We start from the raw sequence: 26,864 nt of genomic DNA, 5'->3' as shown, positions 1-26,864 counted from the left end.
ACAAATAACAAGCACAAAGAGAAAAGGAACAATAAAGATCATTCCTGTGGAACAAGCATCCATTAAGAACTTATCAAACCTCTCACAGAGAGCTCACACTCCACTCTAGACTAGAAACTGAGGAAAAAGCCAGGTATTAAAAACCTGTCTGAGAATGTTCTTCAGAGGGCAGATTCTTTGAAGGAGAACTGGCTTAAGAGAGTCTAAAAGATGAGGGACAGAACACATTTTAGTGTGGAAGGAATTGGGGGGGAAAAGCTATTTCCTAATTCACTTATTATGCTTTGTCCTGACTTCATATTTCCAATATTCTCAAATGCCTGTGGTACTTTGTCTCAGTGACATGCTACTGGTGTTGATTTAATGGAACTACATGTGTCTAAACTTCCTGGCCAAGTTTCACTGCATTGTAAATGATTCCAAGATAATGAATTACAATATCTTATTGATAAATGCAGCAATTCATTGTGTAAACAATATCATTACAATAGTGTCTAAACGATACACAGTATTGTTGTAAGTTCATTAACCAGTTTCTGAGGTATTAATATGGAGGCTATTAATAGCTTTATAGCACATGGATCTTAAAAATATCAACCTATATGTTATACAATTCAGCATAAAAATTCCATGTATATAGTACACAGATAGTCTATCTCTGCAATGTAAGACATTGTGCTAGAGTTTGGAATAGTGAAAGTTCCTTGTTTGTATATTAAATAAATTATAACTGTAAAGGAAACTAATTTCATGAACTTTTTAACCATCTTCAACCTGAATGCCATATGTCAATTTCTCAGTTGATATAGTTGCCATGTTTTAACTATTATTCTCTGAACAGAGAGCACAGTGTTTGATTTTGAACGTTTCTGCATGCAAGCAAATGAAGGTTAAATGTAAGTCTCCATTGAGTTCAGTTTAACTCCACTGTCATGTCCTTGATATTATATTATCAAAAGAATAAAAGCTTGGCTGTATCTTTCTGGGATACTATAGATAGATAATCTTTACTGTCATTTTTTTTCTGTGGGTACACTGGAACACATTAAAACATTATAAATATTATAGCTCTTGTAATTTCTGGTGGCTGCCTGTGGATGACTCTGCTTAGCATTATTTTTTTATCTAAGACTGCAGGTTCTTTATTTCACATATATTACAGTCTCTATTAAAAATATCATTGGCCTTTAGAAAGACAAATGATGTCCTATGCTTAACCTGTAATATTTAAGGTGTATTGTTTTATATTTGTTAAATGCTAATATTCCTAGTATATATCATTGGAAAACATATTTAATACATTAAAAGCATTGGAGAAGATAATCTGTCAGGACAAGCTATAGAATAGAATAGAATAGAATAGAATAGAATAGAATAGAATAGAATAGAATAGAATAGAATTCTTTATTGGCCAAGTGTGATTGGATACACAAGAAATTTGTCTGGTGTATAAGCTCTCTGTACATAAAAGCTGTAAGTGATAGATCATAAATTTATAAATCAGAAATCATAGATTTAGAATTCATTGAGTATGATGCAGCTCTTCCTAAAGATTATTTCTTAGCTATATTTGAGGTTTACATGGAAGGTGGGGAAATATATATTATAAAATTGAGTGCTGCATGTAATTATGCCACATAAGAGGCAATTAAAAAAATAGTTGGAAACTAAAGGTAGAAACTCCAATTGCTTTATGAGCCCTGTGATACTTTTGGATGCAGAGAAAATTGGGCAAAATAGGTTGTATTTAAAAATTGGATTATTATGTGGAGAAACAGGATAAGCTATTGGTTAACCTCCATGCTGGTAGGATACCATTTGCAGGTATGTCAGCCTCAATTAGAGAACTTGTGAATCATTTACAGTTTTGTTTCATGTTTTCTTACAGGTGTATCTAATTCAAATGAATTGAACGCTTGAAATTTACATTTAAAATATAAGTGAAAGTATTGAGTAAGCTTTTATCATTAAGCTAGCATTTAGGCACTAAGAGTAATGTTTAACTGGAAATTAGGGTGTTTTTGTGTGTTCTCAGTTCTGAAATGTAAATGATTTCTGAGCATTTGGCTATTCTTTAAAAATCTACTGGTTAAACTTTCCTTTTGAGTTAATACATATATACATTTCTTTTAGATTGTACGTTGTCAGTGGTTTTTCTACTATTTATCAACTTTTATAAATAATTGAAAAAGTTTTTTATTTGATATTTTTGGAAGTCTGCAATACATGGAATTAATACTAGTATAATATTTTACATTCACAGCTCTGGAGAACTAATTTCAATGCATAAATACCATAGAAATTATATCAAATTGTCAAAAGATTAAATGCATCTACAGATAGAATCTTTGTTAGATCTGTACAGGTGTTTTGCATAAGCTGCATATAATACCCATTACCTTCATGTCTGAACTGCCATTCTGTAATTGTAAATTTCATATTCAGTATGAATCTTTAGTTTCTTAAATTACTTCCTGAAGTGAAAACCAGTTTTCTTAGTGATATAAATGAGAAAATGCCACAAGCTTCTTTTCTTGTTTTTCACATTTTGCACATCATTTTGGATAACCAACAATTTGCAATTTTTTGTAATGTAGTCATATTCATGCAGGGTTTTTGCCTTGTCTTTGAAATGTCATGATAATAATGACAGAAAAATAGGTGAAGGGTGAAAACAAAGGTCTTCCTGTCAACAGACAGACACAACCCAGCTTAGTGCAAAGGTTTGCACGTCTGTTCAAATTGACTTGCCAAATTTTGAAAAATGATCAAGCTTGAACTTGTGTAAGCCTAGTGAAACTCAGACACAGGGTAGCAATAGCACTTAGATTTATATACTGCTTCATAGTGCTTTACAGCACTCTAAGTGGTTTACAGAGTCAGCATATTTCCCCAACAAAATGGGCCCTCATTTTACTGACCTCGGAAAGATGGAAGGTTGAGTCAATCTTGAGCTGATCAAGATTGAACTCCTGACAGTGGGCAGAGTTAGCCTGCAATACGGCATTCTAACCACTGCGCCACCACTGGTCCTTTGGTACACAGTGCAGATCTTTGATACACATACCCTGTGTGCCAAAAAGGCATGGCATTATGCTTTCTAGCTGCTGATCTTCAGCTGGAACTGAGGCTTATGAAGGGAATTATGAACAGTTTCAAATATTAGTCAATTTTGGAACAAAACCTTCTTGGCTAATACGCCAAAGATGAAGATGAACGTCACCTTTCAACATGACAATGACCCAAATCATCAAAAGTAAAAACCAAAGTGATTTATCTTGGTTTGATTTTTTTTATAACTAAAAAACCTGGCATTATAACAGGGTGTAGTCATTATCTACTGTACATTCATTATTGTCGCTGCATGTTATATTCTATGAATTTTTGATAAGCTGCCCCGAGATTACAGCCACCATCTTTTTAATATAATTACAGCAGCACAGGATAGCATACATGCAGTGTCTCAGATATTGTTCCTATAATTGGCAATTAAAATATAGTTGCCCTATGCCCAGGATGATGCTAAAATGCAACTTTCATAATGGCTAAGAACTGTAATGGATAGCTTCTAAAGATCCATAGGTCATATTTGACATAGAATCGTGTTATCTTTTCAACAGAAAATCTTACTAGCTTACTAGACTTTTAGTTGGTTTTTTTTCCTGCAATGTAGAGTGCATTGTTTCATCTTTATCATATATGACTTCTTTTGTTGGTAAAGCCAATTTGGGTTGAGTTTTGATGAAAAACAGTCTAAATATTTTATAGATAAAGTTGGTGCTAATCAGAAAAGATCATCATAGTTTAAATCAGTGGTATAAAGCAGCTTTGTAATAGTCAAGTCCAGTGCTAAAAAGTTTCTTATATATCAAAATGCCATCATTCCTGAACTAACATAGCTGGAGGAGGAATTCTGGGAGTTGAAGTCCACAAGTCTTAAAGCTGTCAAGTTTGAAGACCCCCGGTCCAGTGGTTAAGGCACCAGGCTAGAAAGTGAGAGACTGGGAATTCTAGTCCTGCCCTTAGCCATGAAAGCCACCTGGGTGACCTTGGGCCAGTCACATGCTTTCAGCCTAGCCCACCTTACAGGGTTGGGACAATAGGAGAAGGTGTATTGAATAAATTCGTCACCTTGAATAATTTGTAAAAGTAGTAAAGGAAGGAGAGAAATACATTAATAAAATACACATTCAAATGACTTTGACGGCTCATTTGTAAAAAATGCATTAAGTGAAATATGTCAGAGTCTTGCAACTTTTCCTTCACATGTTCTTTTTGTCCTTCCCTGTTTTCCTGTAAGCTTATTCATATATGCATCATACAGGTATGTGAGGAAGCTAAAGATCACTGAGTTGAAAGTATTAACCAATTTGTAGGTGGAACAAGACTAAAAAAAATATCTCTGTGTTGTTGATACTAGTCCTGAAATGACTGACAAATATGAGAACATGTTAGAATTAAAATCAATTATTATTTAATTGATAAAGGCAGTAATATGTCATTCTCTTTATTCAAAATTCTGTGTTTATGTTAAAGGGCATTCTTTCTTTCCCATTTCTTTATTTCTATAGAGATTAATATGTAGTGACCAAAAGCAATTTGCATTTAGTAATTTTCTGCTGGCAGAAAATGTGAAAGGTTTTCATTTGGATCCATTTTCTCTCTTTTCTGAAAGTTATAAACCAGCTTACTTTTGACCCAATAAAATTATTTTCTTTTCTAGTTTTGGCCTGGAATGGACCTTTCATTGTCCCCAAGGAGCAGCAGTAAACTTTAGATAGATGAGATCAGTATCACCACTTTGAATGATGAACTGGAATAGGGTGAGACTGTCAGAGTTGTGTGTGTGTGTGTGTAAGCAAATAATTTCCCCCAGAAATTATGCAAAAGTAATTCCTCAGTAAAATGAAATATAATAACTGATAACATTTATATAGCATCTTTATCTGTTGGATGGGACAGCCTAGTGTAGACTTTTGCAAACCAGAATAGCCCCAAAGAGTCATTTCTGATATCTTTACCACAGAAACAAACCAACATCCCATTTGGCTCTACTACTTGCTAGGTAAATTGGGACTGCAATATAAAATGAAGCATTAACCAACCAGCATGTTTCCAAGGACCTCTAAAAATTATGCAGGTAGTCCTCATTTACAGGCCATAATTGTAATCAGCAATTCTGTCAATAAGTGACATGGTCATAAAAAGTAAAATATGTGACTCTGCCTGACTTACAGTATCAGTTCCGCTGCAGTCATTAAACAAACCATGTTTTTTTTTAAATATTTTAATATCAGATGATCAGAACCTGTGACTTCCTGTTAGCTTCCCCCATTGGCTTTGCTTGTTGGAAGCTGACTGTGAAAGTCATAAATGGTGACCACGTGACTGTGGGACAGTGCAAAAGTCATAAATCTATACTGGCTGCCAAAAATCTGAATTGCAATCACATAACGGTGTGGACGCTGTGACAACTGCAAATTTGAAGCTCAGCCATAAATTACTTTTCAGCATCATAACGTCAGACAATCGCTGAACAAGGCAGTCAGTAAGTGAGGCCAACTTATTGTCCCAATTAACCTGAAGGCACAGAGTTGGAAAGACTGTAGGTTGGATGCTTTTTAAATAGTTCAGTGGGGAAGGTGCATTTGCTGCAACTTTTGGAGTAAATCTAATAGTGTCGAGTTGCTTGTCGCTAACACGTGCTTTTCAGAATGCTTCAATAATTTGATTGTCATACATTAGAAATTCACAAGTTTTGCAATCTAGAGCGAATGAAAGTGCCCAACAGAAGAGGATTTTTCAAGACAACACAACAATTACTGATAGAAATAGACAGTTATGGTGGGGGGAAAAAAACTGAGTCAGCTGAGGAATGTTTTTGTAGAGTTCTTGCCAAAGTAAGTTTGGATCATTGATCAATCACAAAAGATTAGTGTAGGACATAAAACATTGTAAGCAAAGGGAGAATGTGACCTCTTTGGTTTTGGCTTGCTCTGAGAACCTTTGGAAGGGATGCAGGCTGATGCAACTTTGGCTGTGTCCCTCTGCTAGGATGATAGGATAGAGAGAAGGTAATCAACTCTGTTAGAAGAATGTTTATTTTTGTTTGTCATCAACTGTATCTCCCCTCTCTCCCTTCCCCACTATACTATATAAAGGTTGTTTGGCTTTAAAAGATTGAATGCAAACATTTAAAAGATGTTTTCAGCTGATCTATGAGTTTTAGCAACAGTGTTAAAGAAAATAGAATAGAATAGAATAGAATAGAATAGAATAGAATAGAATAGAATAGAATAGAATAGGTTTATTGGCCAAGTGTGATTGGACACACAAGGAATTTGTCTTGGTGCAAATACTCTCAGTATACATAAAAGAAAAGATACATTTGTCAAGAGTCGAGAATCATAAGGTACGACACTTAATGATACTCATAGGGTACAATAAGCAATCAAATCATACTAGGAAACAGTCAATATAAATCGTAAGGATACAAGCGACAAAGTTACCGTCATACAGTCACAAGTGGGAGGGGAGGGAGATAAGGAGTGATGAGAAGATTAACCGTAATAGTAGTGCAGACTTTGTAATAGTTGGACAGTGTTGAGGGAATTATTTGTTTAGCAGAGTGATGGCTTTCGGGAAAAAACTGTTCGTGTGTCTAGTTGTTCTGGTGTGCAGAGCTCTATAGCATCGTTTTGAGGGAAGGAGTTGAAAAAGTTTATGTCCAGGATGTGAGGCGTCTGTAAATATTTTCACAGACCTCTTTTACCTAGATTTTAGCTTTTATACTGATATAAGTTACGTTTTTTTAAAAAAATATTGAAATTTATAAAGCTGTCCATATTATGAATTTGGGTATTGTAGTGTAACAACAATAATATCTATATATACACTAGCTCGATACCCATGCTTCGCTACAAAACTATGTGGTCGGGCTTAGTTTTGGGGGAGGAAAATAAGGAGGAAAAAATCTGCCTCTGCCTACCAGCATCCATCGGTATTCATCTGGCTAGCTTCCTGTCAGTATGTGAGAGAGTTGAGGGCTGTTGGAAACGGAAACAGTATTTGCTGTGAGTAAGAAGGAGACAACAAGGAGCCTGGGCGTGGCTTAGCTCAACTGTTCTGTACTAAAACTGGTTGCTGCTGTGAAACTAAAACTGAAACTCCTCTTCTCTGCTTGTGTTTTGCATTTGGAACAGATTTCTTTTCAGGTGGGGAGAGGGAGTAGAACTCCTTAGCATCAGAGGGTGTTAATAATAATATAGGAAATACTAATGCTCATTTTGAAAAATCCTTTCTTAGTGAGAACCTAGAAGCCAAGTGGAACATATGTGCCAAATTTCAAGTTTGTAGGCTTTACTGTTCTGGAGATTTTGTGAAGATGATGCATGAGTGGTATTTCACTTTTATATACCGGTATATAGATTTTTAAAAACCCTCAAACACCCAAAGAAAAACAGCTGTTAAAAGTCAACCAAGCCCTCAAGATCTACCTGTGTGCCACGCTAACTTGAAGCATGGGTACATTTCAAAATTCAGATAAAAGTTTTCAGAATGTTTATGGTAAGATTTCCTTTAAAACAATATGTTTGTATCTTGTTTTGCAGGATTTAATTGAAACTATTTTCTGGTTTACCAGTTTTTGTTAGCAATTGTAAAAGCAAGAAGGGGAGCGGGGAGGATAAAAAAAATGGCCCTTTGTTCTCCACCTGGCATTCTAATGGAACAGAGATTGTTGGCTTCTGTTCTAACTTGAAAGAACTTGGGGCAGCTCCCAAGGCCAAACTCCTAGGAGTTTTTTTTTAAAAAAATGGATCTTTAAACTGGTCTCCTAGATTGACAGAGCCTGCATAAGAACCTGATAAAGGGGGCTGGTAGATCAGGTGGGGGTTTTTTTTTAAAGACCAAACACAAGAGACATAGATTTCTAAATTATCAGGCAAGCTTCATTGATTGATGCACGAACTTGAATATTAACTGATGTGATGAGTTCTTATGTTCCTGTTAACACTGAAAGTATTACTACAGGTTTTTCAAGTGACTCAGATTCCTCAAGTTATGAAACAGGAGCCCTGAAGCAAGGCAAAGGTGGAGAATTTATTTTGGTAGGATAAATTGGGCAAAAAGTCAGAAGGCCACCCTATTTGGCACTATAACTCCCACCTGTGTGGGAGTTATATGGTGAAGAATGCTAGAGAACTGGGTGACTGGAATTTCCCATTCCGGTTCTACTGTATGATAAAATACCACTTTTTAAATTTTAAAAAGCACTAGTAGCAAACAGAAATAATGGGTTTGTGTAGAAGTGATATTTCCCATTTAATGCCATAAGCTAAATAAATAAAATCCTAATTTAATGTGTACTGAAATCTAGAGGCAATATTGAGAGACATGAGTTGATGTTGGCCAAACTTGTATGTGGTTTTCTTGCTATAACTCTTGCAGATACTAAAAAGGGAAATAACGTAAAACATGCTCGATGGGCAAAAACACACACAACTGTCTATGCGTTATATTAATATTTATTATAAAATACGTTCATGTAAGCAGAAATAAAATAATTAGATAATAGAGTAAGATATGTTCACCTAGAAATATTACACAAGCTTTGCATTTAATGTATTTTGTGGTTTCAAAGAAAATGTTGGGTTGCTTTTTGAAAAAAAGAGATCTATTTAATTAAAAGCCAAGCCACATAATTTCTCATTTCTTGTTTTTTTTTCCCCCTGGCAAGCAAACAAAAGACCTTGTCAGACTTAAGTGGATGCCATCTGTATTGTACTGGTGGCTTGGGATAAAATAGCCAAGGAATTATGTGGGGAAACAATAATAGAAAATCAAGTTTCATTATTTTTCAAGTAATGTTAGCAACTGTCTACTAATGAAGATCTGAGATTCAAAATAAATGAATTTAAACTATAAAGGAGAATACTACATTCATCCAGAGAACCTTGTGTACTCAATTAATGGGAAGAAAAGACCATCCCAGTTAGAGATCCAAAAATAAGAGAATAAATCTTATTAAACCAAAGTCATCAGAGCAACATATGTGAACTGTTCCCAGACAAATCCAATTATTTCACAGCCATATTTTTTCTTAATCAAATTACATTAGCATCATTATTTATCTCTTTCTTATTTGCCATTTAGAAGAGTTAGTTTATAATTTTTTTTTTCTTAGCTTAGACTCCTCCTTGCCTTTGTTTAAATTATAGTTGTATAATAGATGGCCTAGCCATTGGTTAAATTATTGAAATCATTAGTTTTGGTGTGCATTAGACTATTTATCATTTTCTATATAATCAGCCCAAATAAATCCACTCAAGGGTGAAGTTTGTTCACTAAAAGTCAGACTAAAACCCACCACAGTGGTCCAGTGCAGGTTGCTAGATATATGTAGTCCTTGACCACAGTTGGGACCAGATTTTCCATTGCTAAGTGATGTAGTTAAATGATGATGGATTTTATCACCTTTTTCGTTGCAATTCTTAGCAAATCACTGTGTTGTTGAGATTAAAAACCCCTGTTATTTTTAATGTTTTATCTTATTCTGTATTCCAGAGTCACTTGGGTAATAACATGGGTGACATATAAATTAATAAATATATTAAATAAATAAATAACATATCTACTTATTGGATAAGACTTGGTTGAATGTTTCAGAAAAAATGCTTTTCACCTCCCTCAAAAATTAATTTTTAATAGTAAAGTTTGTGATCATCTCTACACCAGTGGTCCCCAACCTTTCCGGCTTGGGGACCTGGTGAGGGGGGAAAGGGGAATATTTGTACAAGTGGCAGGAAAACTTGTCAGTACATACAGGTTCATTTGCACAAGTGATAGATGTGTGCGCCCGCCGTTTGTGCAGATGGAGTTTCATGCGTGGGCTCGTGCAAGTGGACTGCAGCTCAGGGTTTGGGGACCCCTGCTCTACAGCAGAATTATTTTGCTTCCATTGGCCATTTCTTATTATATTCTTTAACAGTTCAACAAGACAAATAACACTGGTAGATATCACAGTTTGAAACTTAGCATTGCGTTTTTATATCTCCTTCTCTCCCTTGGATCATTTAAACATTATTTTCATGAATGACATATTAGGATATAGTAGAATGTGAAGTTTTAAACTTGCAGGGCATGTTCATACAGCAAATAAAGTAATAGGTCACATTTTAAATAGCACCTAAGTGACGACTGGGTTAACTTTCTTAAATGTGGTGGTAACTATTCATAGCCAGAATGTTATTCTAAGTAAAGGAGGGATGTCAGAAGTCAACTTATATTTACCTTGGGCATGGTAGGAGTGTAATAAAGACAGCTTCTGCTTTCAGAAGCAGAACTTTGTTGTCTACATGACAAGTGTCTACCACACCAAATATGTAGCTGTGTAACAGGATATGGGATTTTTCTTAGAACAGTTTTTTAAGAAAACACTCCCAACTTAGTGGTAGTATAAACCATGACTATTTTTTATGGAAGAGATTCGTAGAATAGAACCACTTGCAGTTTAAGATTATCCTCATGTTTATATTGGCTTCCATAATTTAAATTTGTTTTTTTTTGTCAGTATGTTTTGCGATTTGAAATAATTGACATAAATGATTTTTGCAGTTTCCTCATGTATGTTTGGGACAAGTGCAAGCTGTTCCACTGGGTAATTGTTATCACTGTCAGAAAATTTCTCCTTAGTTTTAGTTTGGTTCTGTATTTTTGTTTTGCTTGAGTAACCTAAAAGGGATTAATTGGCAATATGATTATACATTACTTACAACTATGGTTTGGTTTGTCATGTAGGGAGTGTAAGGTTTATTTTGCCATTGAGATGTTTGTAGCTTTCAATCAGTTGGCTTTGTTCAAGTTAACATAGCATATTTATATTGCATCTTTTTTACTAACAGAAAAATACTTGCTTGAAGTTTCAAATATCTAATTCCTGATTCAGAAATAATTCATATATCTCAAAGATGACTATTTTGGTCATTTCCTACAAGACCCAAAATAGCGTAGTAACAAAATAACAGAGTTGGAAGGGACCTTGGAGGTCTTCTAGTCCAACCCCCTGCACAAGCAGGAGACCCTATACCAGTGGTGGCTAACTATTTTTGGCTCCAATGCCGATAACTGCGCGTGTGCACACTTGCGTGCGCTCACATGCCAGCACCCAGAAGGCAATGTGTGCTGGCCCCCCCACACGCCCTGTGCAAGCGTGCGTGCCTCCCTTGCACACCGTATGTCTACGCATGTGCGTGCAATTCCCCTCATGCACTGCACATGCGATTACCCTCTCATGCACCGCGTGTCTTGGCGCATGTGCATATAATCCCCTCATATGCCACGCATCTTAGCGCATGTGCATGGGTTTCCCGCGCACCCCCTCCGCCCCCTGTGCATGCACACCAGATACCCGACAATCAGATGTTGGGTGGCGGCATGTGCCTACATGCACAGTGAAGCTTTTCCGGGCAACCTCTTGCGTCCCGGAGGAAATGGCTCTGCGTGTCACTTCCGGCACACATGACATAGGTTCGCCAACATGGCCCTATACCATTCTGGACGAATGGCTTCCCAATCTCTTCTTAAAAACCTTCAGTGACGGAGAACCCAAAACCTCTGAAGGGAAGCTGGGTAATTGTTATCACTGTCAGAAAATTTCTCCTTGGTTTTAGTTTGGTTCTGTCCTTGATTATTTTCCATCTGTTAGTTCTTGTCTTGCCTTCTGGTGCTTTGGAAAATAGGTTCACCCTGTCTTAAAATGAGGACTAATAGACTGAGAAACAGTTTATTTTCCAAGGCAATAATTGTCTTGAATCAAACAATGCATATGTGATTTAGCCCTATGTATATAGTGGCATTTTAAAACTATCTAACTTACTATATGTTTCAGATAGGTTTTAGACTAGGTTTTTAATTATTATTATTTTAATTATTTTAATTTTTAAATACTCTGTAGTGTGATTGTGATGTATTTGGGGCACTGTGCTGGAGTAGCTTTCAAATTTCATTGTATTTGTAGAATGCAGTGACAATAAAGGTATTCTATTCTATTCTTCCTTTGGTAGCTCCTCAAATTTTGAACACTGCTATCATGTTACTCCTGGTCCTTCTTTTCGCTAGACTAAACGTACCAAATTCCTGCAAACACTCTTCATATCTTTTAGCCTCCAGCCCCCTAATCATCTTCGTTGTTCTTTTCAGCACTCTTTCCGTTTATGTTGTGGCGACCAAAACCAGATGCAATATTCCAAGTGTGGTCTTATCAAGGCGTTATAAAGCGGTACTAACACTTTACATGGCCTTGATTCTATCCCTCTGTTAATGCAGCCTGGAGTTGCATTTGGCTTTTTTGACATAAATAATAGTAAATAATAAGTGACTCTTAGAGCTGTACTATCTGCATGTATGGTACCAGAAGATTGCATGTGGAATTTTAATGAGAATGAATAGAGTTGCAGTGTTCCTTGACAAGAAGATATCTTAAGACTCCTTAATAATTTTTTTTAAAGATTTGTTTAAAGGTCATAATGATTGCCCTTCTTATACTGTATATTATAGTGCTTTACATTGCATAACATAGCATTGTTTTTCTTTCATCTCCCCTGTGAAATGTAATTATCAATTTAGAATGTCCCAGGCTTCCTTTTATTTGGTGGAAAGAAGCAATGAATATTCATGTGTCAAGTTTGAAATTTAAATAATCTATTACAAAAGTTTTTTTTAAAAAATGTATTTTAATGCAGATGTATTTTGTTGTTGTTATCTTTCCTCTCAAAAAACAGAATCAGGCCTCAGTTAGCCAAAGAGAAGATAGAAGGATGCCACATCTGCACATTGGTCACACCTGGTGAACCTCAGGTGTTTCTAGGAAAAGATAAGGCCTTCACTTTTGATTATGTGTTTGATATTGAATCTCAGCAAGAGGACATCTACTTACACTGCATAGAAAAATTGATTGAAGGCTGCTTTGAAGGATATAATGCTACTGTATTTGCTTATGGCCAGGTAAGAATTGAGTGATTTTCTGATAAAACGTTCTCTGCATTAAAAAGGGAAAATTGGGGTACATTCAAACACATTCAGATTTTGCCAGAGGTGAGAATTACAGATTTTAACTTATAAGAAATTAACAATATACAGAAAGTGTACATGGATAAATATATAGTAATGCAACACCAATGTGCAATATTGGGGCAAGTATTTTGAAAGAGATATACGGTACCTAATTATGCAAGTTCCTCTGTTTGAATTAGAATGGCTTCATTCTGCTGTATTCACAATCTACTTTCATTTAAATTCTCCTGAAATACTATATCAATCCCATGGTAACTCATTTAATGACAAGTTCTTGTCCTAGTCAAGGTTGTCTGGGAGTCATAGGTAAAGTTACTTTGTGGTTATCTGTGGAGAGAGGGAGAGAGAGGGGGTGTGTGTATCTATCATTTTTTTGCTTCTTGAAAACCCATAGCTATTTAGATTGCATTTCTGCATCTTGAAAAAAGTTTCTCAAAGTTTACATATGTATAAAATATATTAGTTATGTTACTTACATAAAAAAACCTCCATAATTTTTAATAGCATTTATGTTTTTGATATTGAAATTCTGGCCTCAGCTTTGCTTCATAATTATAATGTTTAGTCTTTTTAACTTTAGACAGGAGCTGGTAAGACTTATACAATGGGCACAGGATTTGATGTCAATATAATGGAAGAGGAACAGGGTATTATACCACGAGCTGTAAAATATCTGTACAAGTGCATTGAAGAGAAAAAGCATGTGGCTATTCAACAGGGGCTTCCACCTCCAGAATTTAAAGTCAATGCTCAGTTCTTAGAGGTAAGTCTTTATAATAGAATAGATATTTAAGTATTTGTTTGTAATCATTATCACAGAGCTCCCTGTTGCCTTCTGCGTAAAGAAATAAATTAGACTAATATTTTTATTTATTTTAGTTGGGAAAATAAGAAGGGCATTGACATTTGGTTCATATTGGGAATCTCTGCATCATGGAACAGTCTAAAATTATTCTGCTGTAAACACAAACTACATAGTGTCCAAACTTCACATCCCAATAAAACATAGAAGATTAGTGAAGTATAATTTAAAGTCAAGAAAAACCTTTGCAGTATTTATCAATAAGATTTCTCCTCTCTCTTTATATGCCAAAGAAATAAAACAAGATTTATCTTGTCTTGAACATGTGCAATTTTGAAGGGTGTTTCCTTTTTTAAATGCCTCTAAATATAGGGTTCAGAATTGATATGCAGAATGTTCAAATTACAGTTGCCTAAACTTATACAACTTCAGACATAAGATTCTCACTTTTTTTGGTCAGAGTAGCAATTGGATTGTGTGTGTGTGTGTATATATATATATATGTCTATGTACATGTATACAAGCAAAACAAACACAAATAGCATGCATACCTTTTGCTGTTGAAAAAAAAAACCTAATTTCAATTCCAGAAGTTAAGATTGACAATTATATGTCAATCTAATTGAACATTAGTTGGTATTAGTGCATATCTGATATTCTTAATTGAAAATATTGGCTTGAAACTTTCTGGCTAATTATCTAGAGAAATGTAAAGATAAGTAAATGCACAGATTAATGGCTTTTTGATTCTTTGATTTTGGTTTATAAGTGCTTTGAGATTTAAATGGTATTATATTTTATAGAAAAAGTGGTAGTCTATAGGCAAAATAAAAACATTTTGTTGCATTCTCTTTGGTTTTTGATATAGATTTGCAGTTGATAATTAAAATGTTTATGATTATTATTAGAATAATGCCTGGAATCCAGAAATAAGATTTGAAAATATTTAAAATAATAGAAAAATATTAAGTAAATATAAACATATTTTAGAAAAATAAAATCCCATTCATTTGCAGCATTATGGAATTAACAGAAAGACTAAAAATAAGTGAGCTTTTAAAATAAAAAGATGGTGCAAAGCTATATTAAATTAAAATATATTGAACTCACACCACTAAATAAACAGATTAGCAAATAAACCATTTTATATGACATCATGGATGATACATTTCTTTATTAACCATAGAGCAAGAGGTAAATTTATAATTGTATTTATAAATGCTGTAAGGAAAATCAGAATCTGCTTCTTTGTATTTTCTTTCTTTGCTTTTACATTTTTAGCTTTTTTTAATCTCTTGTTCCTTTTGTAATACTTGTTGTTTTCTTTCATGGATGGATGAATATTGTCAAATCTGCCGACCTGGGCAGTTTTTAATTTTGTTTTTTCTTACTGTTGTTTTATTTTATTACTTACTCTAAATAACAGTGATCACTTTTAAACAGATGGTAAAAAGATTGATCGTTTATTACAGCATGGAATCTAAAACTTAAAAGATAAAAATGAACAGATTCAAAATAAAAATTATATTCCCAGTCTCCAAAAGGCTAGAAAATTACCTTAAGTTGCACTTTTGAGAATAGCGACTGGGTATAAATATGCCAAGAGCAGAAACTAATAATGGAAACTATTCCTACTTCACTCCCTACAGAAAAGAATTCTGTATGTTGAATAGAATTAGTAACCTTGGACTGATATTTGGAAAAAAATGCATCTAGGTGAGGAAGCTGAATATTTTAATTAAAATCTGCTGCCTTCTTACACTTATTTCTGTTTCTACTATGAGAGTAGTTTGATGTAGTGGTTGAGGCTCCAGGAGAAACCAGGAGACCATGAGTTCTAGTCCTGCATTAGGCACAAAGCCACCTGAGTGACCTTGGGCCAGTCACTCTCCCTTTTCTCTTAAAAGAGGCAATGGCAAACAAGTTCCAAAATCTTGCCAAGAAAACTGCAAGGACTTTGCCAGGCAGTCCCCTGGAGGTCAACAGACTTGAAGGCATCTCCCAAAGACTTAGTAGTATAGCAATAGTACTTAGACTTATATACCGATTTACAGTGCTTTACAGCCCTCTCTAAGTGGTTTACAAAGTCAGCCTATTGCCCCCAACAATTTGGGTCCTCCTTTTACCCACCTTGGAAGGATGGAAGGCTAAGTCAATCTTGAGCCTGGTGAGATTTGAACTGCCAAATTGCAGGCAGCTAGCAGTCAGCAGAAATAGCCTGCAGTACTGCACTCTAACCACTGCGCCACCATGGCTCATACTTTTCCTCTAGTGACATTTTTTTGAAATTTAAGTTATAGTTTGAAGGATTTATTTTTGTTGTTGTCTTGTCTCTTCATAAAGAAATGAATTGTGAAGAATTTGATTATTAGATTATATAGTTTTGATACCAAGACTTTTGTCATTGAAGTTCAAAGCTTTTCTCTAAATCCTTCTTATTCTTCTTTAACTTAAAGGGGATTTTTTTTCCTTGCATAACAATAAGGCCTTGCTGTTCTTTTGAATCAAATCAAATTAAATATAAATATATAATTCAATATAAAAAGCAATACTTTTCTTAGGCTTACTTATAGTTTACAGGGTAAACCTCTTAGGAGGCATGTTATGAATGATGCATTTTGTTATTTAACTGTTGAATTCTGTTAAGCAGTTTTTTTAGTAACATCATTCTTGGTAACATCATTTTTCTCTGTTAATTTAGCTTTACAATGAAGAAGTTCTTGACCTGTTTGATTCAACACGTGATATTGATTCAAAGAACAAAAAGTCAAATATCAAAATCCATGAAGATTCATCAGGTGGAATATATACAGTGGGAGTCACAACACGGACTGTGAATGCAGAATCAGAGGTGCCCGTGTGCAAAATAACACTATTTCTTGAAAACAACCAAAATCTTTTAATTATTTATATTTCATTTTTCCTTCCGGGACATTAAGTCAGCGCACAAGATTGCTTTCATTTTTATCCTTGTGTGCTAACTTTAGAGTGAGAAGTTATAATTGGCTTAAGTCACCAAGGCGTTTCATAACTTTTAGTCCTAGTTCAGCGCTTAGTTATATTGGTCTGCAGCCCAAAGCAGCCTTAGTAATACTGTGTTTTTCAAGTGTCTGCTCGCTTCTGTTTTGGATACTTTAATTAGCTTTTTCCGACTTTACTCAAGAAGTACCAAACTCACATTCTGTCATTTCTGCTGCTATGGAGAAATGCAGGACAAAGTAAAATACGATAATAGCTTGCTGTGACAATCTCTTCTGAGCATATGAGAACTTTAGCAGATATTTGCTTTAGCTCTTTTTTTGTTTTCCTGTTTCCCAGGCTGTTACTGAAGTTACATTAAATATTCAAAGCACAGTTACAGGGAACACAGAGAGAGAGAGAGAGAGAGAGGCGCTACAAGGGGACATTGTTAGCATACTTGGAGTTACTATAACAACATAAGGTAGCCTTCTATTCACTGGAAGCTGATCTAATTTTGCGCTCCTGAGATTTAGCTGAATCCAGTATGTTCTCTGATTCATCGGGGGGGGGGGAGCTTCCTTTATATATGCTTGATAATTAATTATACGGTTCTGTAGATATCCACTGAGAACATAGAAAAGGTCGTGTTATACTCTGCTGGCACAGACGTTCTGTAAATTTGGGAATGGGATGGAAGCAGGTGAATAGGTTACAGCAATTTCTATTACATTATTTCAAGGAGTTATCTAAGGTTTGCTTTAGCACAGGGATGTCAAACTTGTGTCGTCACGTGACATGTCAGGACTTTTTTTTCCCCTTTGCTAAAACGGGTGTGCGCATGGTCAGTGTGTGATGCATCTGGCTGGCAGGCCGCAAGTTTGACAGCCCTGCTTTAGCAGATTATGGAGGGTAGCAATGGTTTGGAAGCATGCACAATTAAAAACATTATTCCTAAGGAATCAGGAAAAATCAATATAAAAGCAGTAGGTTTTTAACAATTCCACATTGTTACACCTAATTGGTTCTGATGGGTGCATATACCTTTAAAAATGTTAATCAGTTACTCTTTTCCTGCCCGTTTGTACAGATGATGCAGTGCTTGAAGTTGGGGGCTTTATCTCGAACTACTGCCAGCACACAGATGAATGTCCAGAGCTCACGTTCACATGCCATCTTCACCATCCATTTATGCCAGACTAGAGTTTGTCCACCACTTGATGCTGTAGGTATCTAAGGAAGTGGTGGAGTCTTTCCTCTGGGGATATCTTTGCATCCAAATTTAATGAATAAGAGAGTTATGTGGTGTTTGTAATGTCTTTGGCTCTCAGAGGTCATTACATGAACCTAGTATACTGGAAATATCGTGCAGCTGTATAAATCTTATAGCATATACCATATTTTTCCGCCTATAAGACACCCCCATGTATAGGACGCCCCCCTCACCCACTTTTCTTACCCAAAATTCAGAAATCGATATTTTAAACATTAAATAGAAGGCACTTATTTTGCAGAGTAAGACATTTGCTTACCGGTAACCAGTATTTATTTTTTTGTTTTCTGACATTTTTATGGGCTCAGAACGCCCCGACATTACCACTCCCTGTCGCATGTGGGCACTGGCTACATGCTCTCCGCAGCATCAGCTGACATCAGTTACATAAGGCTCAGGATTGGAGGAAACCTGTTAGCTTGCCTCTGCAATCGGAAGTTTTGCTTGTGAGGCTAGTTTGCATAGATAAGTTATCGACAGTCTCACAACTGCGGTTCTCCTTTCAGTCCCCCTGTGCATAAGATGCCCCTCCATTTTTAGATAAATATTTTAAAGAAAATATGTCGTCTTATACATGGAAAAATACGGTATTTAATAAGAACACGCTTGGAATTATTTTATTTACTAAACTTCCCATTTCATATAGAGGTGGCTCTAGGCAGCTTACAATAATAATAAAAAAAACAAGATGAAACATTTTTATTTCTTTTCTTCCAGTCAAGGGCAGTTTATACGCAGCAAATCACTGTCCCGTTCTGCTCACCACAATACAAAAAGGATGCTGAGCCTCTAGAAAGAGTGTAGAGAAGAGCAAAAAGGGAGCACTCTGAGGGAGGTGGAAGGTTTATAACTAGGAAATATAAATGAAGTAAAACAGTGATACTGGGGTCTACAGACTAAATTATGTGATGATTGGTTAAGGAAACTAGGTATGTGTAGCCTATTTCATGATAGCTCTCTTCCAGTACTTGTGGGGTAGTGACAGAGAAGAAGGGATTGACCTGTTTTTCAAAGCACCTGAGGGCAGGACAAGAAGCAATGGGTGGTGGAAGCTTGTTAAAGAGAGATCCAACCTGGAATTAAGGAGGAATTTCCCCACAGTGAGAATAATTAACCGATGAAACAGTTTGCCTTCTGGATGGCTGCTCCATCGCTGGAGGTTTTCAAGAACAGACTGAACAACCATTGTCCAGAATGGTATAAGGTCTCCTGCCTTGAGTAAGGGTTGGACTAGACGACCTTCAAAGTCCCTTTCAGCCCTATCATACTATGATCTTACCTCTGACAAATCCCATGTATGGGTAATTTGAAGTAGTCCAAAAACAGTTTTTCAGCTGCTTTTTGTCTTTTGTTGTCTTAAAGATTATCACAAAGAAAGCCAAATGCAGAAATCTGTGATTAAAAAGAAATAATGTTTACTTACGTGGTGTCTGTTGGTATTTTGTGCAGTGTGGTTTTACTATTATTTGATGTAATTCTTTTTTTTTCCACAGTATAAATATTTTTTGTTTCTGTTGCTTATTGTAGGACAACATGACAGACAACAGAATGATAATGGAGTCCACTCAGCTGAATGAGTTTGAAACTCTTACCGCTAAGTTTCATTTTGTGGACCTGGCAGGATCGGAACGATTAAAACGTACAGGGGCAACTGGAGAACGAGCCAAAGAAGGAATATCTATCAATTGTGGACTTGTAAGTTTAAATTTCTGTTGTACCTTGTCAGTAATCACACCCACATAAGGTGATGCAGAAATATTTAATATAGAGGATGAGCCTTTTTTTTTTTTGATAAAGTCACCCAGCTGGCTTTCATGCCTAAGGCAGGTGCTGTGGCCTGTTGGCTGCCAGCCCCTCCAGCAGCCAAATCAGACGAGGAGGCGTGGGAGTCGGGGTCCAGCATCAAGGCAAGCTGAGTGCTCTGAGGGGGGAGAGGGAAGGGAGCTGTGAGAGAGATATGAGGTGAGATAAGAGATGGCTGAGGAGGAAGAGGAGGAACAGCTGGGCCCAGTGCTCGACTTGTGGATGCGCAGAAGGCAGAGGAGAGGAGTGGAAATCTGTGGGCCATTCCTTGGGACAGAAGAGCCACCGCTGCTAGCAAAGCCCAACTCTAGTTCTGGGGATAGAAGGCAGGGTATGGAGTTGAATAGGTGTGGCAGACAACTATTAATCTCCCTGCAGGGCAGACTTGTTAGTCTGTGTTGAGAGATAAACTTTTTGCCAGAGCTGCTGGTGCTCCTAATAAAAGAATCATTGATTTAAATACAGAGGGTTTGTCATATTTGGGGAGCTGGGTCAGAAAAGCAGGTCTAGAACCTAGAGCCATGATGGCGCAGTGGTTAGAATGCGGTATGGCAGGCTAATTCACTGCTCACTGCCAGAGTTCAATTCTCACCAGCTCAAGGTTGACTCAGCCTTCCATCCTTTTGGTAAAATGAGGACCCAAATTGTTGGGGGCAATATGCTGACTCTGTAAACCGCTTAGAGAGGGCTGTAAAACACTGTGAGAAGAGATATTCAGACCTAAGTGCTATTGCTATTTCGTACTCCCCAAAAAACCTGAAAGGTTTCATTTGAAGGACCTTGTCAATTTGTCGTGCTGCCTTTCTCCTTTAAAGGTCTGTAAACAGAATGCACTATCAGCTGAAATTTAAGGTATTCAACCCACAGAAAGCTTCCTGCCTATTAAAAAAATAGACTGCCCTGAAATTGGCAGAGCTGTTGTGTATGGGAAGAGATGTTTTCCCCACAGATTGTGCCACACAGCTCTTGAGCTATTTGATTTTTGGTAGCGATGTTTTGATTTCATTTGTGCTTCCGTGTTTGTGAAGGTTGTTGTTGTTTTGACCAATGAGATTTTTATATTTTCAGCTGGCATTGGGCAATGTAATAAGTGCGCTGGGAGATAAGAGTAAGAAGGTGACTCATGTACCATACAGAGATTCGAAATTAACACGACTATTGCAAGATTCTCTTGGAGGGAATAGGTATGAGCAAGTATTCAATTAAATAAATCTTGTTTGAAAGGAAGAATGAAAAACTTTGATTGATTTGATGTTGTTTTGACTAATAAGCCCGGATGGATAGATGTTGTATATCTGCATTTGAATATTTTTTGTACTTTAAACAAATGTAAAATATTAAATGGCAGAATACTTTTTATGACCTTGTAAATGATACATTATATTAGCCATTTATTTTTAAGAATAAGCAGAAATAAAACTGGCTTTATAAAGTACGAATAAATTATTTTCTTTAAAAAATTTACATCTCCCAATCAACATAGAACAATAGAGTTTGAAGAAGGGACCTTGGAGGTCTTCTAGTCGAATCTCCTGCTCAAGCAGGAGACACTATGCCATTTCAGACACACGATTGTCCAGTCTCTTTTTGAAAGCTTCCAGTGATGTAGCATCCACAGCTTCTATAACACAACCAAGCTATTCCATTGGTTGATTGTTCTCATCGTTAGGAATGTTCCTCTTAGTTCTAGGTTCCTTCTCTCCTTGGTTGGTTTCCATCCATTGTTTCTTGTCTTGCATTTTGGTGCTTTGGAAAATAGGTTGTCTCCCCAGTCTTTCTTTTCATTAGACTAGAGATACCCAATTCCTGTAACTGTTCTTTGTAATGTTTTAGCCTCCAACCCCCTAATCATTCTTGTTGCTCTTCTTTGCACTCTTTTTTTTCAGAATCACAACATCTTTTTAATATTGTGGTGACCAGAACTGGATGCAGTATTCCAAGTATGGTCTTACCAAGGCTTTGTGAAGCGATTCTAGAGCTTCATGTGATCTTGATTCTGTCCCTTTGTTAATGCAGCCTAGGATTGCATTGGCTTTTTTGGTTTCTGCCTCACACTGTTGGTTCATATTTAAGTGACTGTCCAGTAGGATTTCAAGATCCCTCTCACAGTTACTAGCATTAAGCCAACACCCCAGAAGACAAGCTCAAAATCCAAAAAGATTCTGACGGACTTGAACACTGGGCCCTAGTAACAAAATGAAATTCAATGTATTAAACTGGAGTGGGCTTCTATAATCCTATTTTTCAGAGTTTCCCAAGCTTCTTGAGCCGATTTCCACTTTAAGATTTTCATCCATGGAATCCTTCCCAAGCTTTCTCTGAGTTTATTAAAACCAGCTGTTTCAAATTCTAAGATATCGGTTTGAATCAGACAAAATAATATTGATTAGGTTCAGTTTAAGAGTTCAAGTGATGTTTTTCTTTTGAAGAAGAAAAGAAATCCAGATGAAAGAAAACTACCTAGATTTACAGTGATTGGATGGAGTTTATGTTATAAATTTTATGTTATGTTATTACGTTATAAATACCTTAGCATTTTTATTTAAGATGGACAAAGGTAGATAGATAAACAGATGCCTAATGTTTAATTCCATTATGTTTGTAAACTAAAGTAGCACCAGAAAGACATTGAGGTTTGTCTGTCTCGATCCCTTACAATACCTTGTTTTCTATTACTGTTCTCAGGGTTCAACCATCCCACTCTTTATTTCAGCCCATGGAAAAAGTCCCTTCTGACCATTCTCCTAATTGTATTTTTTTTAGTGTTATAATAGCAAGAGGAAATATAAGAAAGAAAAACAAATAGTTTGAGTCATATTGTGGTGACTAAAGACACAAGATATTAATTTTCACATATAATTATCAATGTGAATTTTCAGTAATTAGTAATCTGCATTTAAGTTAACATTTAATAATTACATGTTATCCCATGCAAAATAATCTCACCATTGGTTATTTGATTTTAATATAATATTGTTCTCCCTGCTGCTCAACAGCAATCAACATGCATAGTAGTCCTCAATAGACTTACATCTACATGGAGGGAAGCATGCAGTGGGGTACCTGAAGGTTCTGTCTTGGGCCCTGTACTCTTCAACATCCTCCTAAATGACCTAGATGAGAGTTTAGAAGAACTCATCAAATTTGCAGCTGACACCAAGCTGTGGGGAATAGCCAACACTTTAGAAGATACGCTCAAGATTCAGAAGGATCTTGACAGACTTGAACACTGGGTCCCATCTAACAAAATGCAGTTCAGTGGTGAGAAACATAAGGCCTTACACATTGGCAGGAAAAACCAAATGTACAGGTACAGAATATGCGGTAGCTGCTCAACAGTAGCAAAAGTCAGATAGATCTAGGCGTCCTGGACCACTTAAATGTGAACCAGTAGTGTGCTGCTGGTGTAAAAAAAAGCTAACGCTAGTCCAATGTTGCGTCAATAGTTTGAAGATCATGTGATTGTGCTGCACTAGTGAGACCACACTTGGAATACTGCAGTTCTGGTCGCCATGATACCAAAAGCATATTACAACCCTAGAAAGAGAGGGTAGAGAAGAGCTACAAATGTGATAAGGGATCTGGAATGTAAACTATACAGTGAACTCTTGAGGGAACTAGGTATGTCTAGTCTAACAAAGAGAAAGACTAGGGGCACATGATAATTGTCTTCTAGTACTTGAGGGCTGTCATAAAGAAAGAGAGGGTTGACCTATTTTCTAAAGAAGGGATGTCTACCCCCTGGTCTGTGCACCGGTACCAGTCCATGGCCCATTGGGAACTTGGCCACGCAAGCAGCAGGCAAGCACACAAAGCTTTATTTGTGTATGTGTGAGATTAGGTAGCACATATGAAACCATCCCCTTTCCCTGCCAGTCCATGGAGCCAAAAATGTTGGAGACTCTAATGCCCCAGAGGTAAGGACAAGAAGAAACGGATGGAAAAACATTGGAGAGAGATCCAACCTAGAACTAAGGAAAAATTTCCTGACAATGAGAACATTTAGTCAGAGGAAAGGCTTATCTCCTGGAGTTGTGGTGCACAATCACTGGAAGTTTTCAGAAGAGACTGAACTATTTGTCTGGAATGATACAGGGACTGCTGCATGAGCAGTGGGTTGGACTTAAAAGACCTCTAAGATCCATTCCAATTCTATTATTCTATGTTCTGTGCTCTACGTTTCTTGCAAAAAAATTACCTTTGAAATACTTGGAGTGAATGTAATATTGAAGATTCTAGCTTTGAAGCTATCTAGCTGATAATTGTGTTTTTATGAGTACTGTATCTCTGCATGTGCATTTTTATTGGTTATTTTGCCTTTTTCACATGCTTTTTAAAAGACCAACAAATTAAAAAAAATGGAGAAGGGAATTCTCCAGAAATTCTACACTTTTCAGCCAAAATGGCTTTTGGCAACTCTGATACTTTTTACATTTTGTTGAGAAAATGCATTCATGATTTTGTTTATATATGAAACCTAAACTTACAGGATCAATTGCAGAGAAATTGTGAATGTGTTATTCCTAATTTGCCATCAAATCTGAGAATATATAATTGTAATTATTATCACTTTGTATGGTAGCCTAGTTACAAAATGCCAAGAGATTTCTGTCAAGATTTGGTCTCTTCTATCAAGGTCTTGTAATTAAGCTTTTCGTTTATTAATGCTTGGCAAGCAATATGTTTTAATTACTTTTAACAGTTGTTTCCAAATGATGAATAGCAGCTTTTTCTTTACCTCCAGCCAAACAGTCATGATAGCTTGTGTAAGCCCTTCAGACAGAGACTTCATGGAAACGCTGAACACCTTAAAGTATGCAAACCGAGCAAGAAATATCAAGAATAAGGTGATGGTTAATCAGGACAGGGCCAGTCAGCAGATCAATGCTCTGCGAAGTGAGATAACTCGATTGCAGTTGGAACTCATGGAATATAAAACGGTAACATTAATTGGGATCTGTTCCTTTAAAAAAAAAAAGCAAATTTATCATAATTATCTTTGCTGTAATGTAATGTGAATAATTACACTTTGAAACGTCTCACTTGTCCCCCGCCCTCTGCCTCAATTGCTGGAGTGAGTTGCCTTAGGACTGGCAGACAGGTTTACCCAGTGCATTCCATTACACCTTTTACCTTTGAATCCAAGGTCAACTTCTTCATAATTCTAATTCATGCATGTTCCTATCTGTTAAAAGGCCTACATTGCAATGAAGGAAAGAACGTTTACAATTCACAGCTAGTAGAAATAAAAGTACAGATAGTCCATGTTTAGCAGCAGCTTTTTTAGGGACCATTTGCTTTCAGGCAGTGGTGGTATTCACATTTTTTTTACTACCGGTTCTGTGGGCGTGGCTTGGTGGGCATGGCAGGGGAAGGTTACTGCAAAATCCCCATTCCCTCCCCATCCCACTAACCTGCTTTCCAGCTCCGTTCTCCTGTGCAGGGCAACAAAAGAAGACCCAGACGATCAGCTGGGACTCAGGAGGGCAGAGAATAGATGGGGGTGGGGCCAGTCAGAGCTGGTATTTGCCGGTTCTCTGAACTACTCAAAATTTCCGCTACCGGTTCTCCAGAACCTGTCAGAACTGGCTGAATATCACCCCTGCTTGCAGGTCTGTCAATTGAAGTCACCCATTTTTAAGTTGCCGGGGCTGAAAAACACTAGGCTGTAGTGATAACTCTTGCAAGCTAGATTGTGCTTTCAAGATTTAAGACACTCAGTCAAAGACAGTGTCATCTGTGGAGTCCTTGCTGTGCTTTGAGCTTGGTTGTTTGTTTGCAGACTTTGCAAACAAACAACCCAAGTTCAAAGAGCACCAAGGACTCCCATGGTTCATTTCTGAACTGTTTGTGTTCTTTTCTGTTTGGAACAGTAGCATCTAAAAGATTACAAGAACCCTCGCTAAATGCATTCGTTGATTTAAGTTTGATACTTTTTGGATATGGAATAACCTGGATTGGTCCATTACAGCCAGATAATTGAGAAAGTTTTTGAACTTGATGATGATCCTCATAATGCTATGGGGCTATGGGGCTAATATTTGACCACTTTTTCTTGAGTTAATGGCCACTTTTTCAGTGACCGTCATTGTGATGGCACTGGACAATTGGTTGTTAATGACCGCTTTTCGCTGTTGCAGCATCCTCAGAGTCACTTGAATGCAATACAAGAGCTTGGAAACCAGCTCACTCTTACAACATTTGCAGTGACCAGCAGTCACATAAACCTCCATTTGTGACCTTCCCACAAGCGAAGTCAATGAGGAAGACTGCAAGGAAGGTTGAAACTTGCTGCTGCTTTTTCTCATGCAGATCTGCTACAGAGTACAGAATCCCAATAGTTCATATTCATGCCACAGCACCCTTTCTCCCACCCAGTTGCATTTGGATAGCAGTATCTCCTAAGTCTGCATGTCTGTAGAGACTCTCAGTCATCCGGAATAATGTCAGGTTTCCAAGTGATGAAATCCATTTAAAAAGAAAAGAACAAAGTCCATCTTCCAAAACATTTTCTTTTATTTAGGAAAGCATCTTAATTGGCAAAGCCTGTTGTAATTCTGGTTCTGACACAATCCGGAATTACATCACATAATATTGGAAGTGAGAAACAGCCCCCAAAAGTCACATTCCCTAGTAGAAGTAAAATCGACGTTTCCTGCTGTCATCAATCTCCACCTCCAGGTCTCAGCATGGTCAGCTCTTGTTCCCAGAGGAAGAAGAACCACCTAGCCTAAATAACTCTATCTCCACTCCTCCTACCTTAGGAATGTGGCAAGCCCGGAACCCTTCCCCCCATAACCAGCAAAGAGAAAGAAAGAAAAGGAATATATAATAAGGCTAAATAAAATGGCTACACATATGTCAATTTCGGGCTTTACACAGGTCATGGTTGTCCCAAAGGTGCTCTTTTTAGGAGGCAGCTGGGCTTTCTTGTTTATCTTTTGAAGACGTTTCGCT

At 36.7% G+C, this 26,864-nt stretch overlaps 1 protein-coding gene across 14 annotated transcripts in view; it reads left to right on the top strand.

Moving 5' to 3' along the window:
• KIF21A (kinesin family member 21A) overlaps nt 1-26,864 on the top strand; it is a 94,342-nt gene that overhangs the window by 14,170 nt on the left and 53,308 nt on the right. For all 14 annotated transcript variants that reach the window (XM_087969450.1, XM_026677635.2, XM_026677633.2 and 11 more), the window contains exons 2-8: nt 12,780-13,002; nt 13,652-13,834; nt 16,575-16,724; nt 17,922-18,056; nt 19,632-19,799; nt 20,976-21,091; nt 24,652-24,847. In XM_087969450.1, coding sequence (XP_087825576.1) covers nt 12,780-13,002; nt 13,652-13,834; nt 16,575-16,724; nt 17,922-18,056; nt 19,632-19,799; nt 20,976-21,091; nt 24,652-24,847 — 1,171 coding nt within the window. The remainder of the gene's footprint in view (nt 1-12,779; nt 13,003-13,651; nt 13,835-16,574; nt 16,725-17,921; nt 18,057-19,631; nt 19,800-20,975; nt 21,092-24,651; nt 24,848-26,864) is intronic.

This window comes from Notechis scutatus, chromosome 6 (genome assembly GCF_049901735.1).
Source record: "Notechis scutatus isolate UNSWTSFEM ecotype Mainland chromosome 6, rNotScu1.2, whole genome shotgun sequence".
Classification (NCBI taxonomy): domain Eukaryota; kingdom Metazoa; phylum Chordata; class Lepidosauria; order Squamata; family Elapidae; genus Notechis; species Notechis scutatus.
The sequence above is the reverse complement of the archived record's forward strand: the minus strand, read 5'-3'. Positions and strand labels throughout refer to the sequence as shown.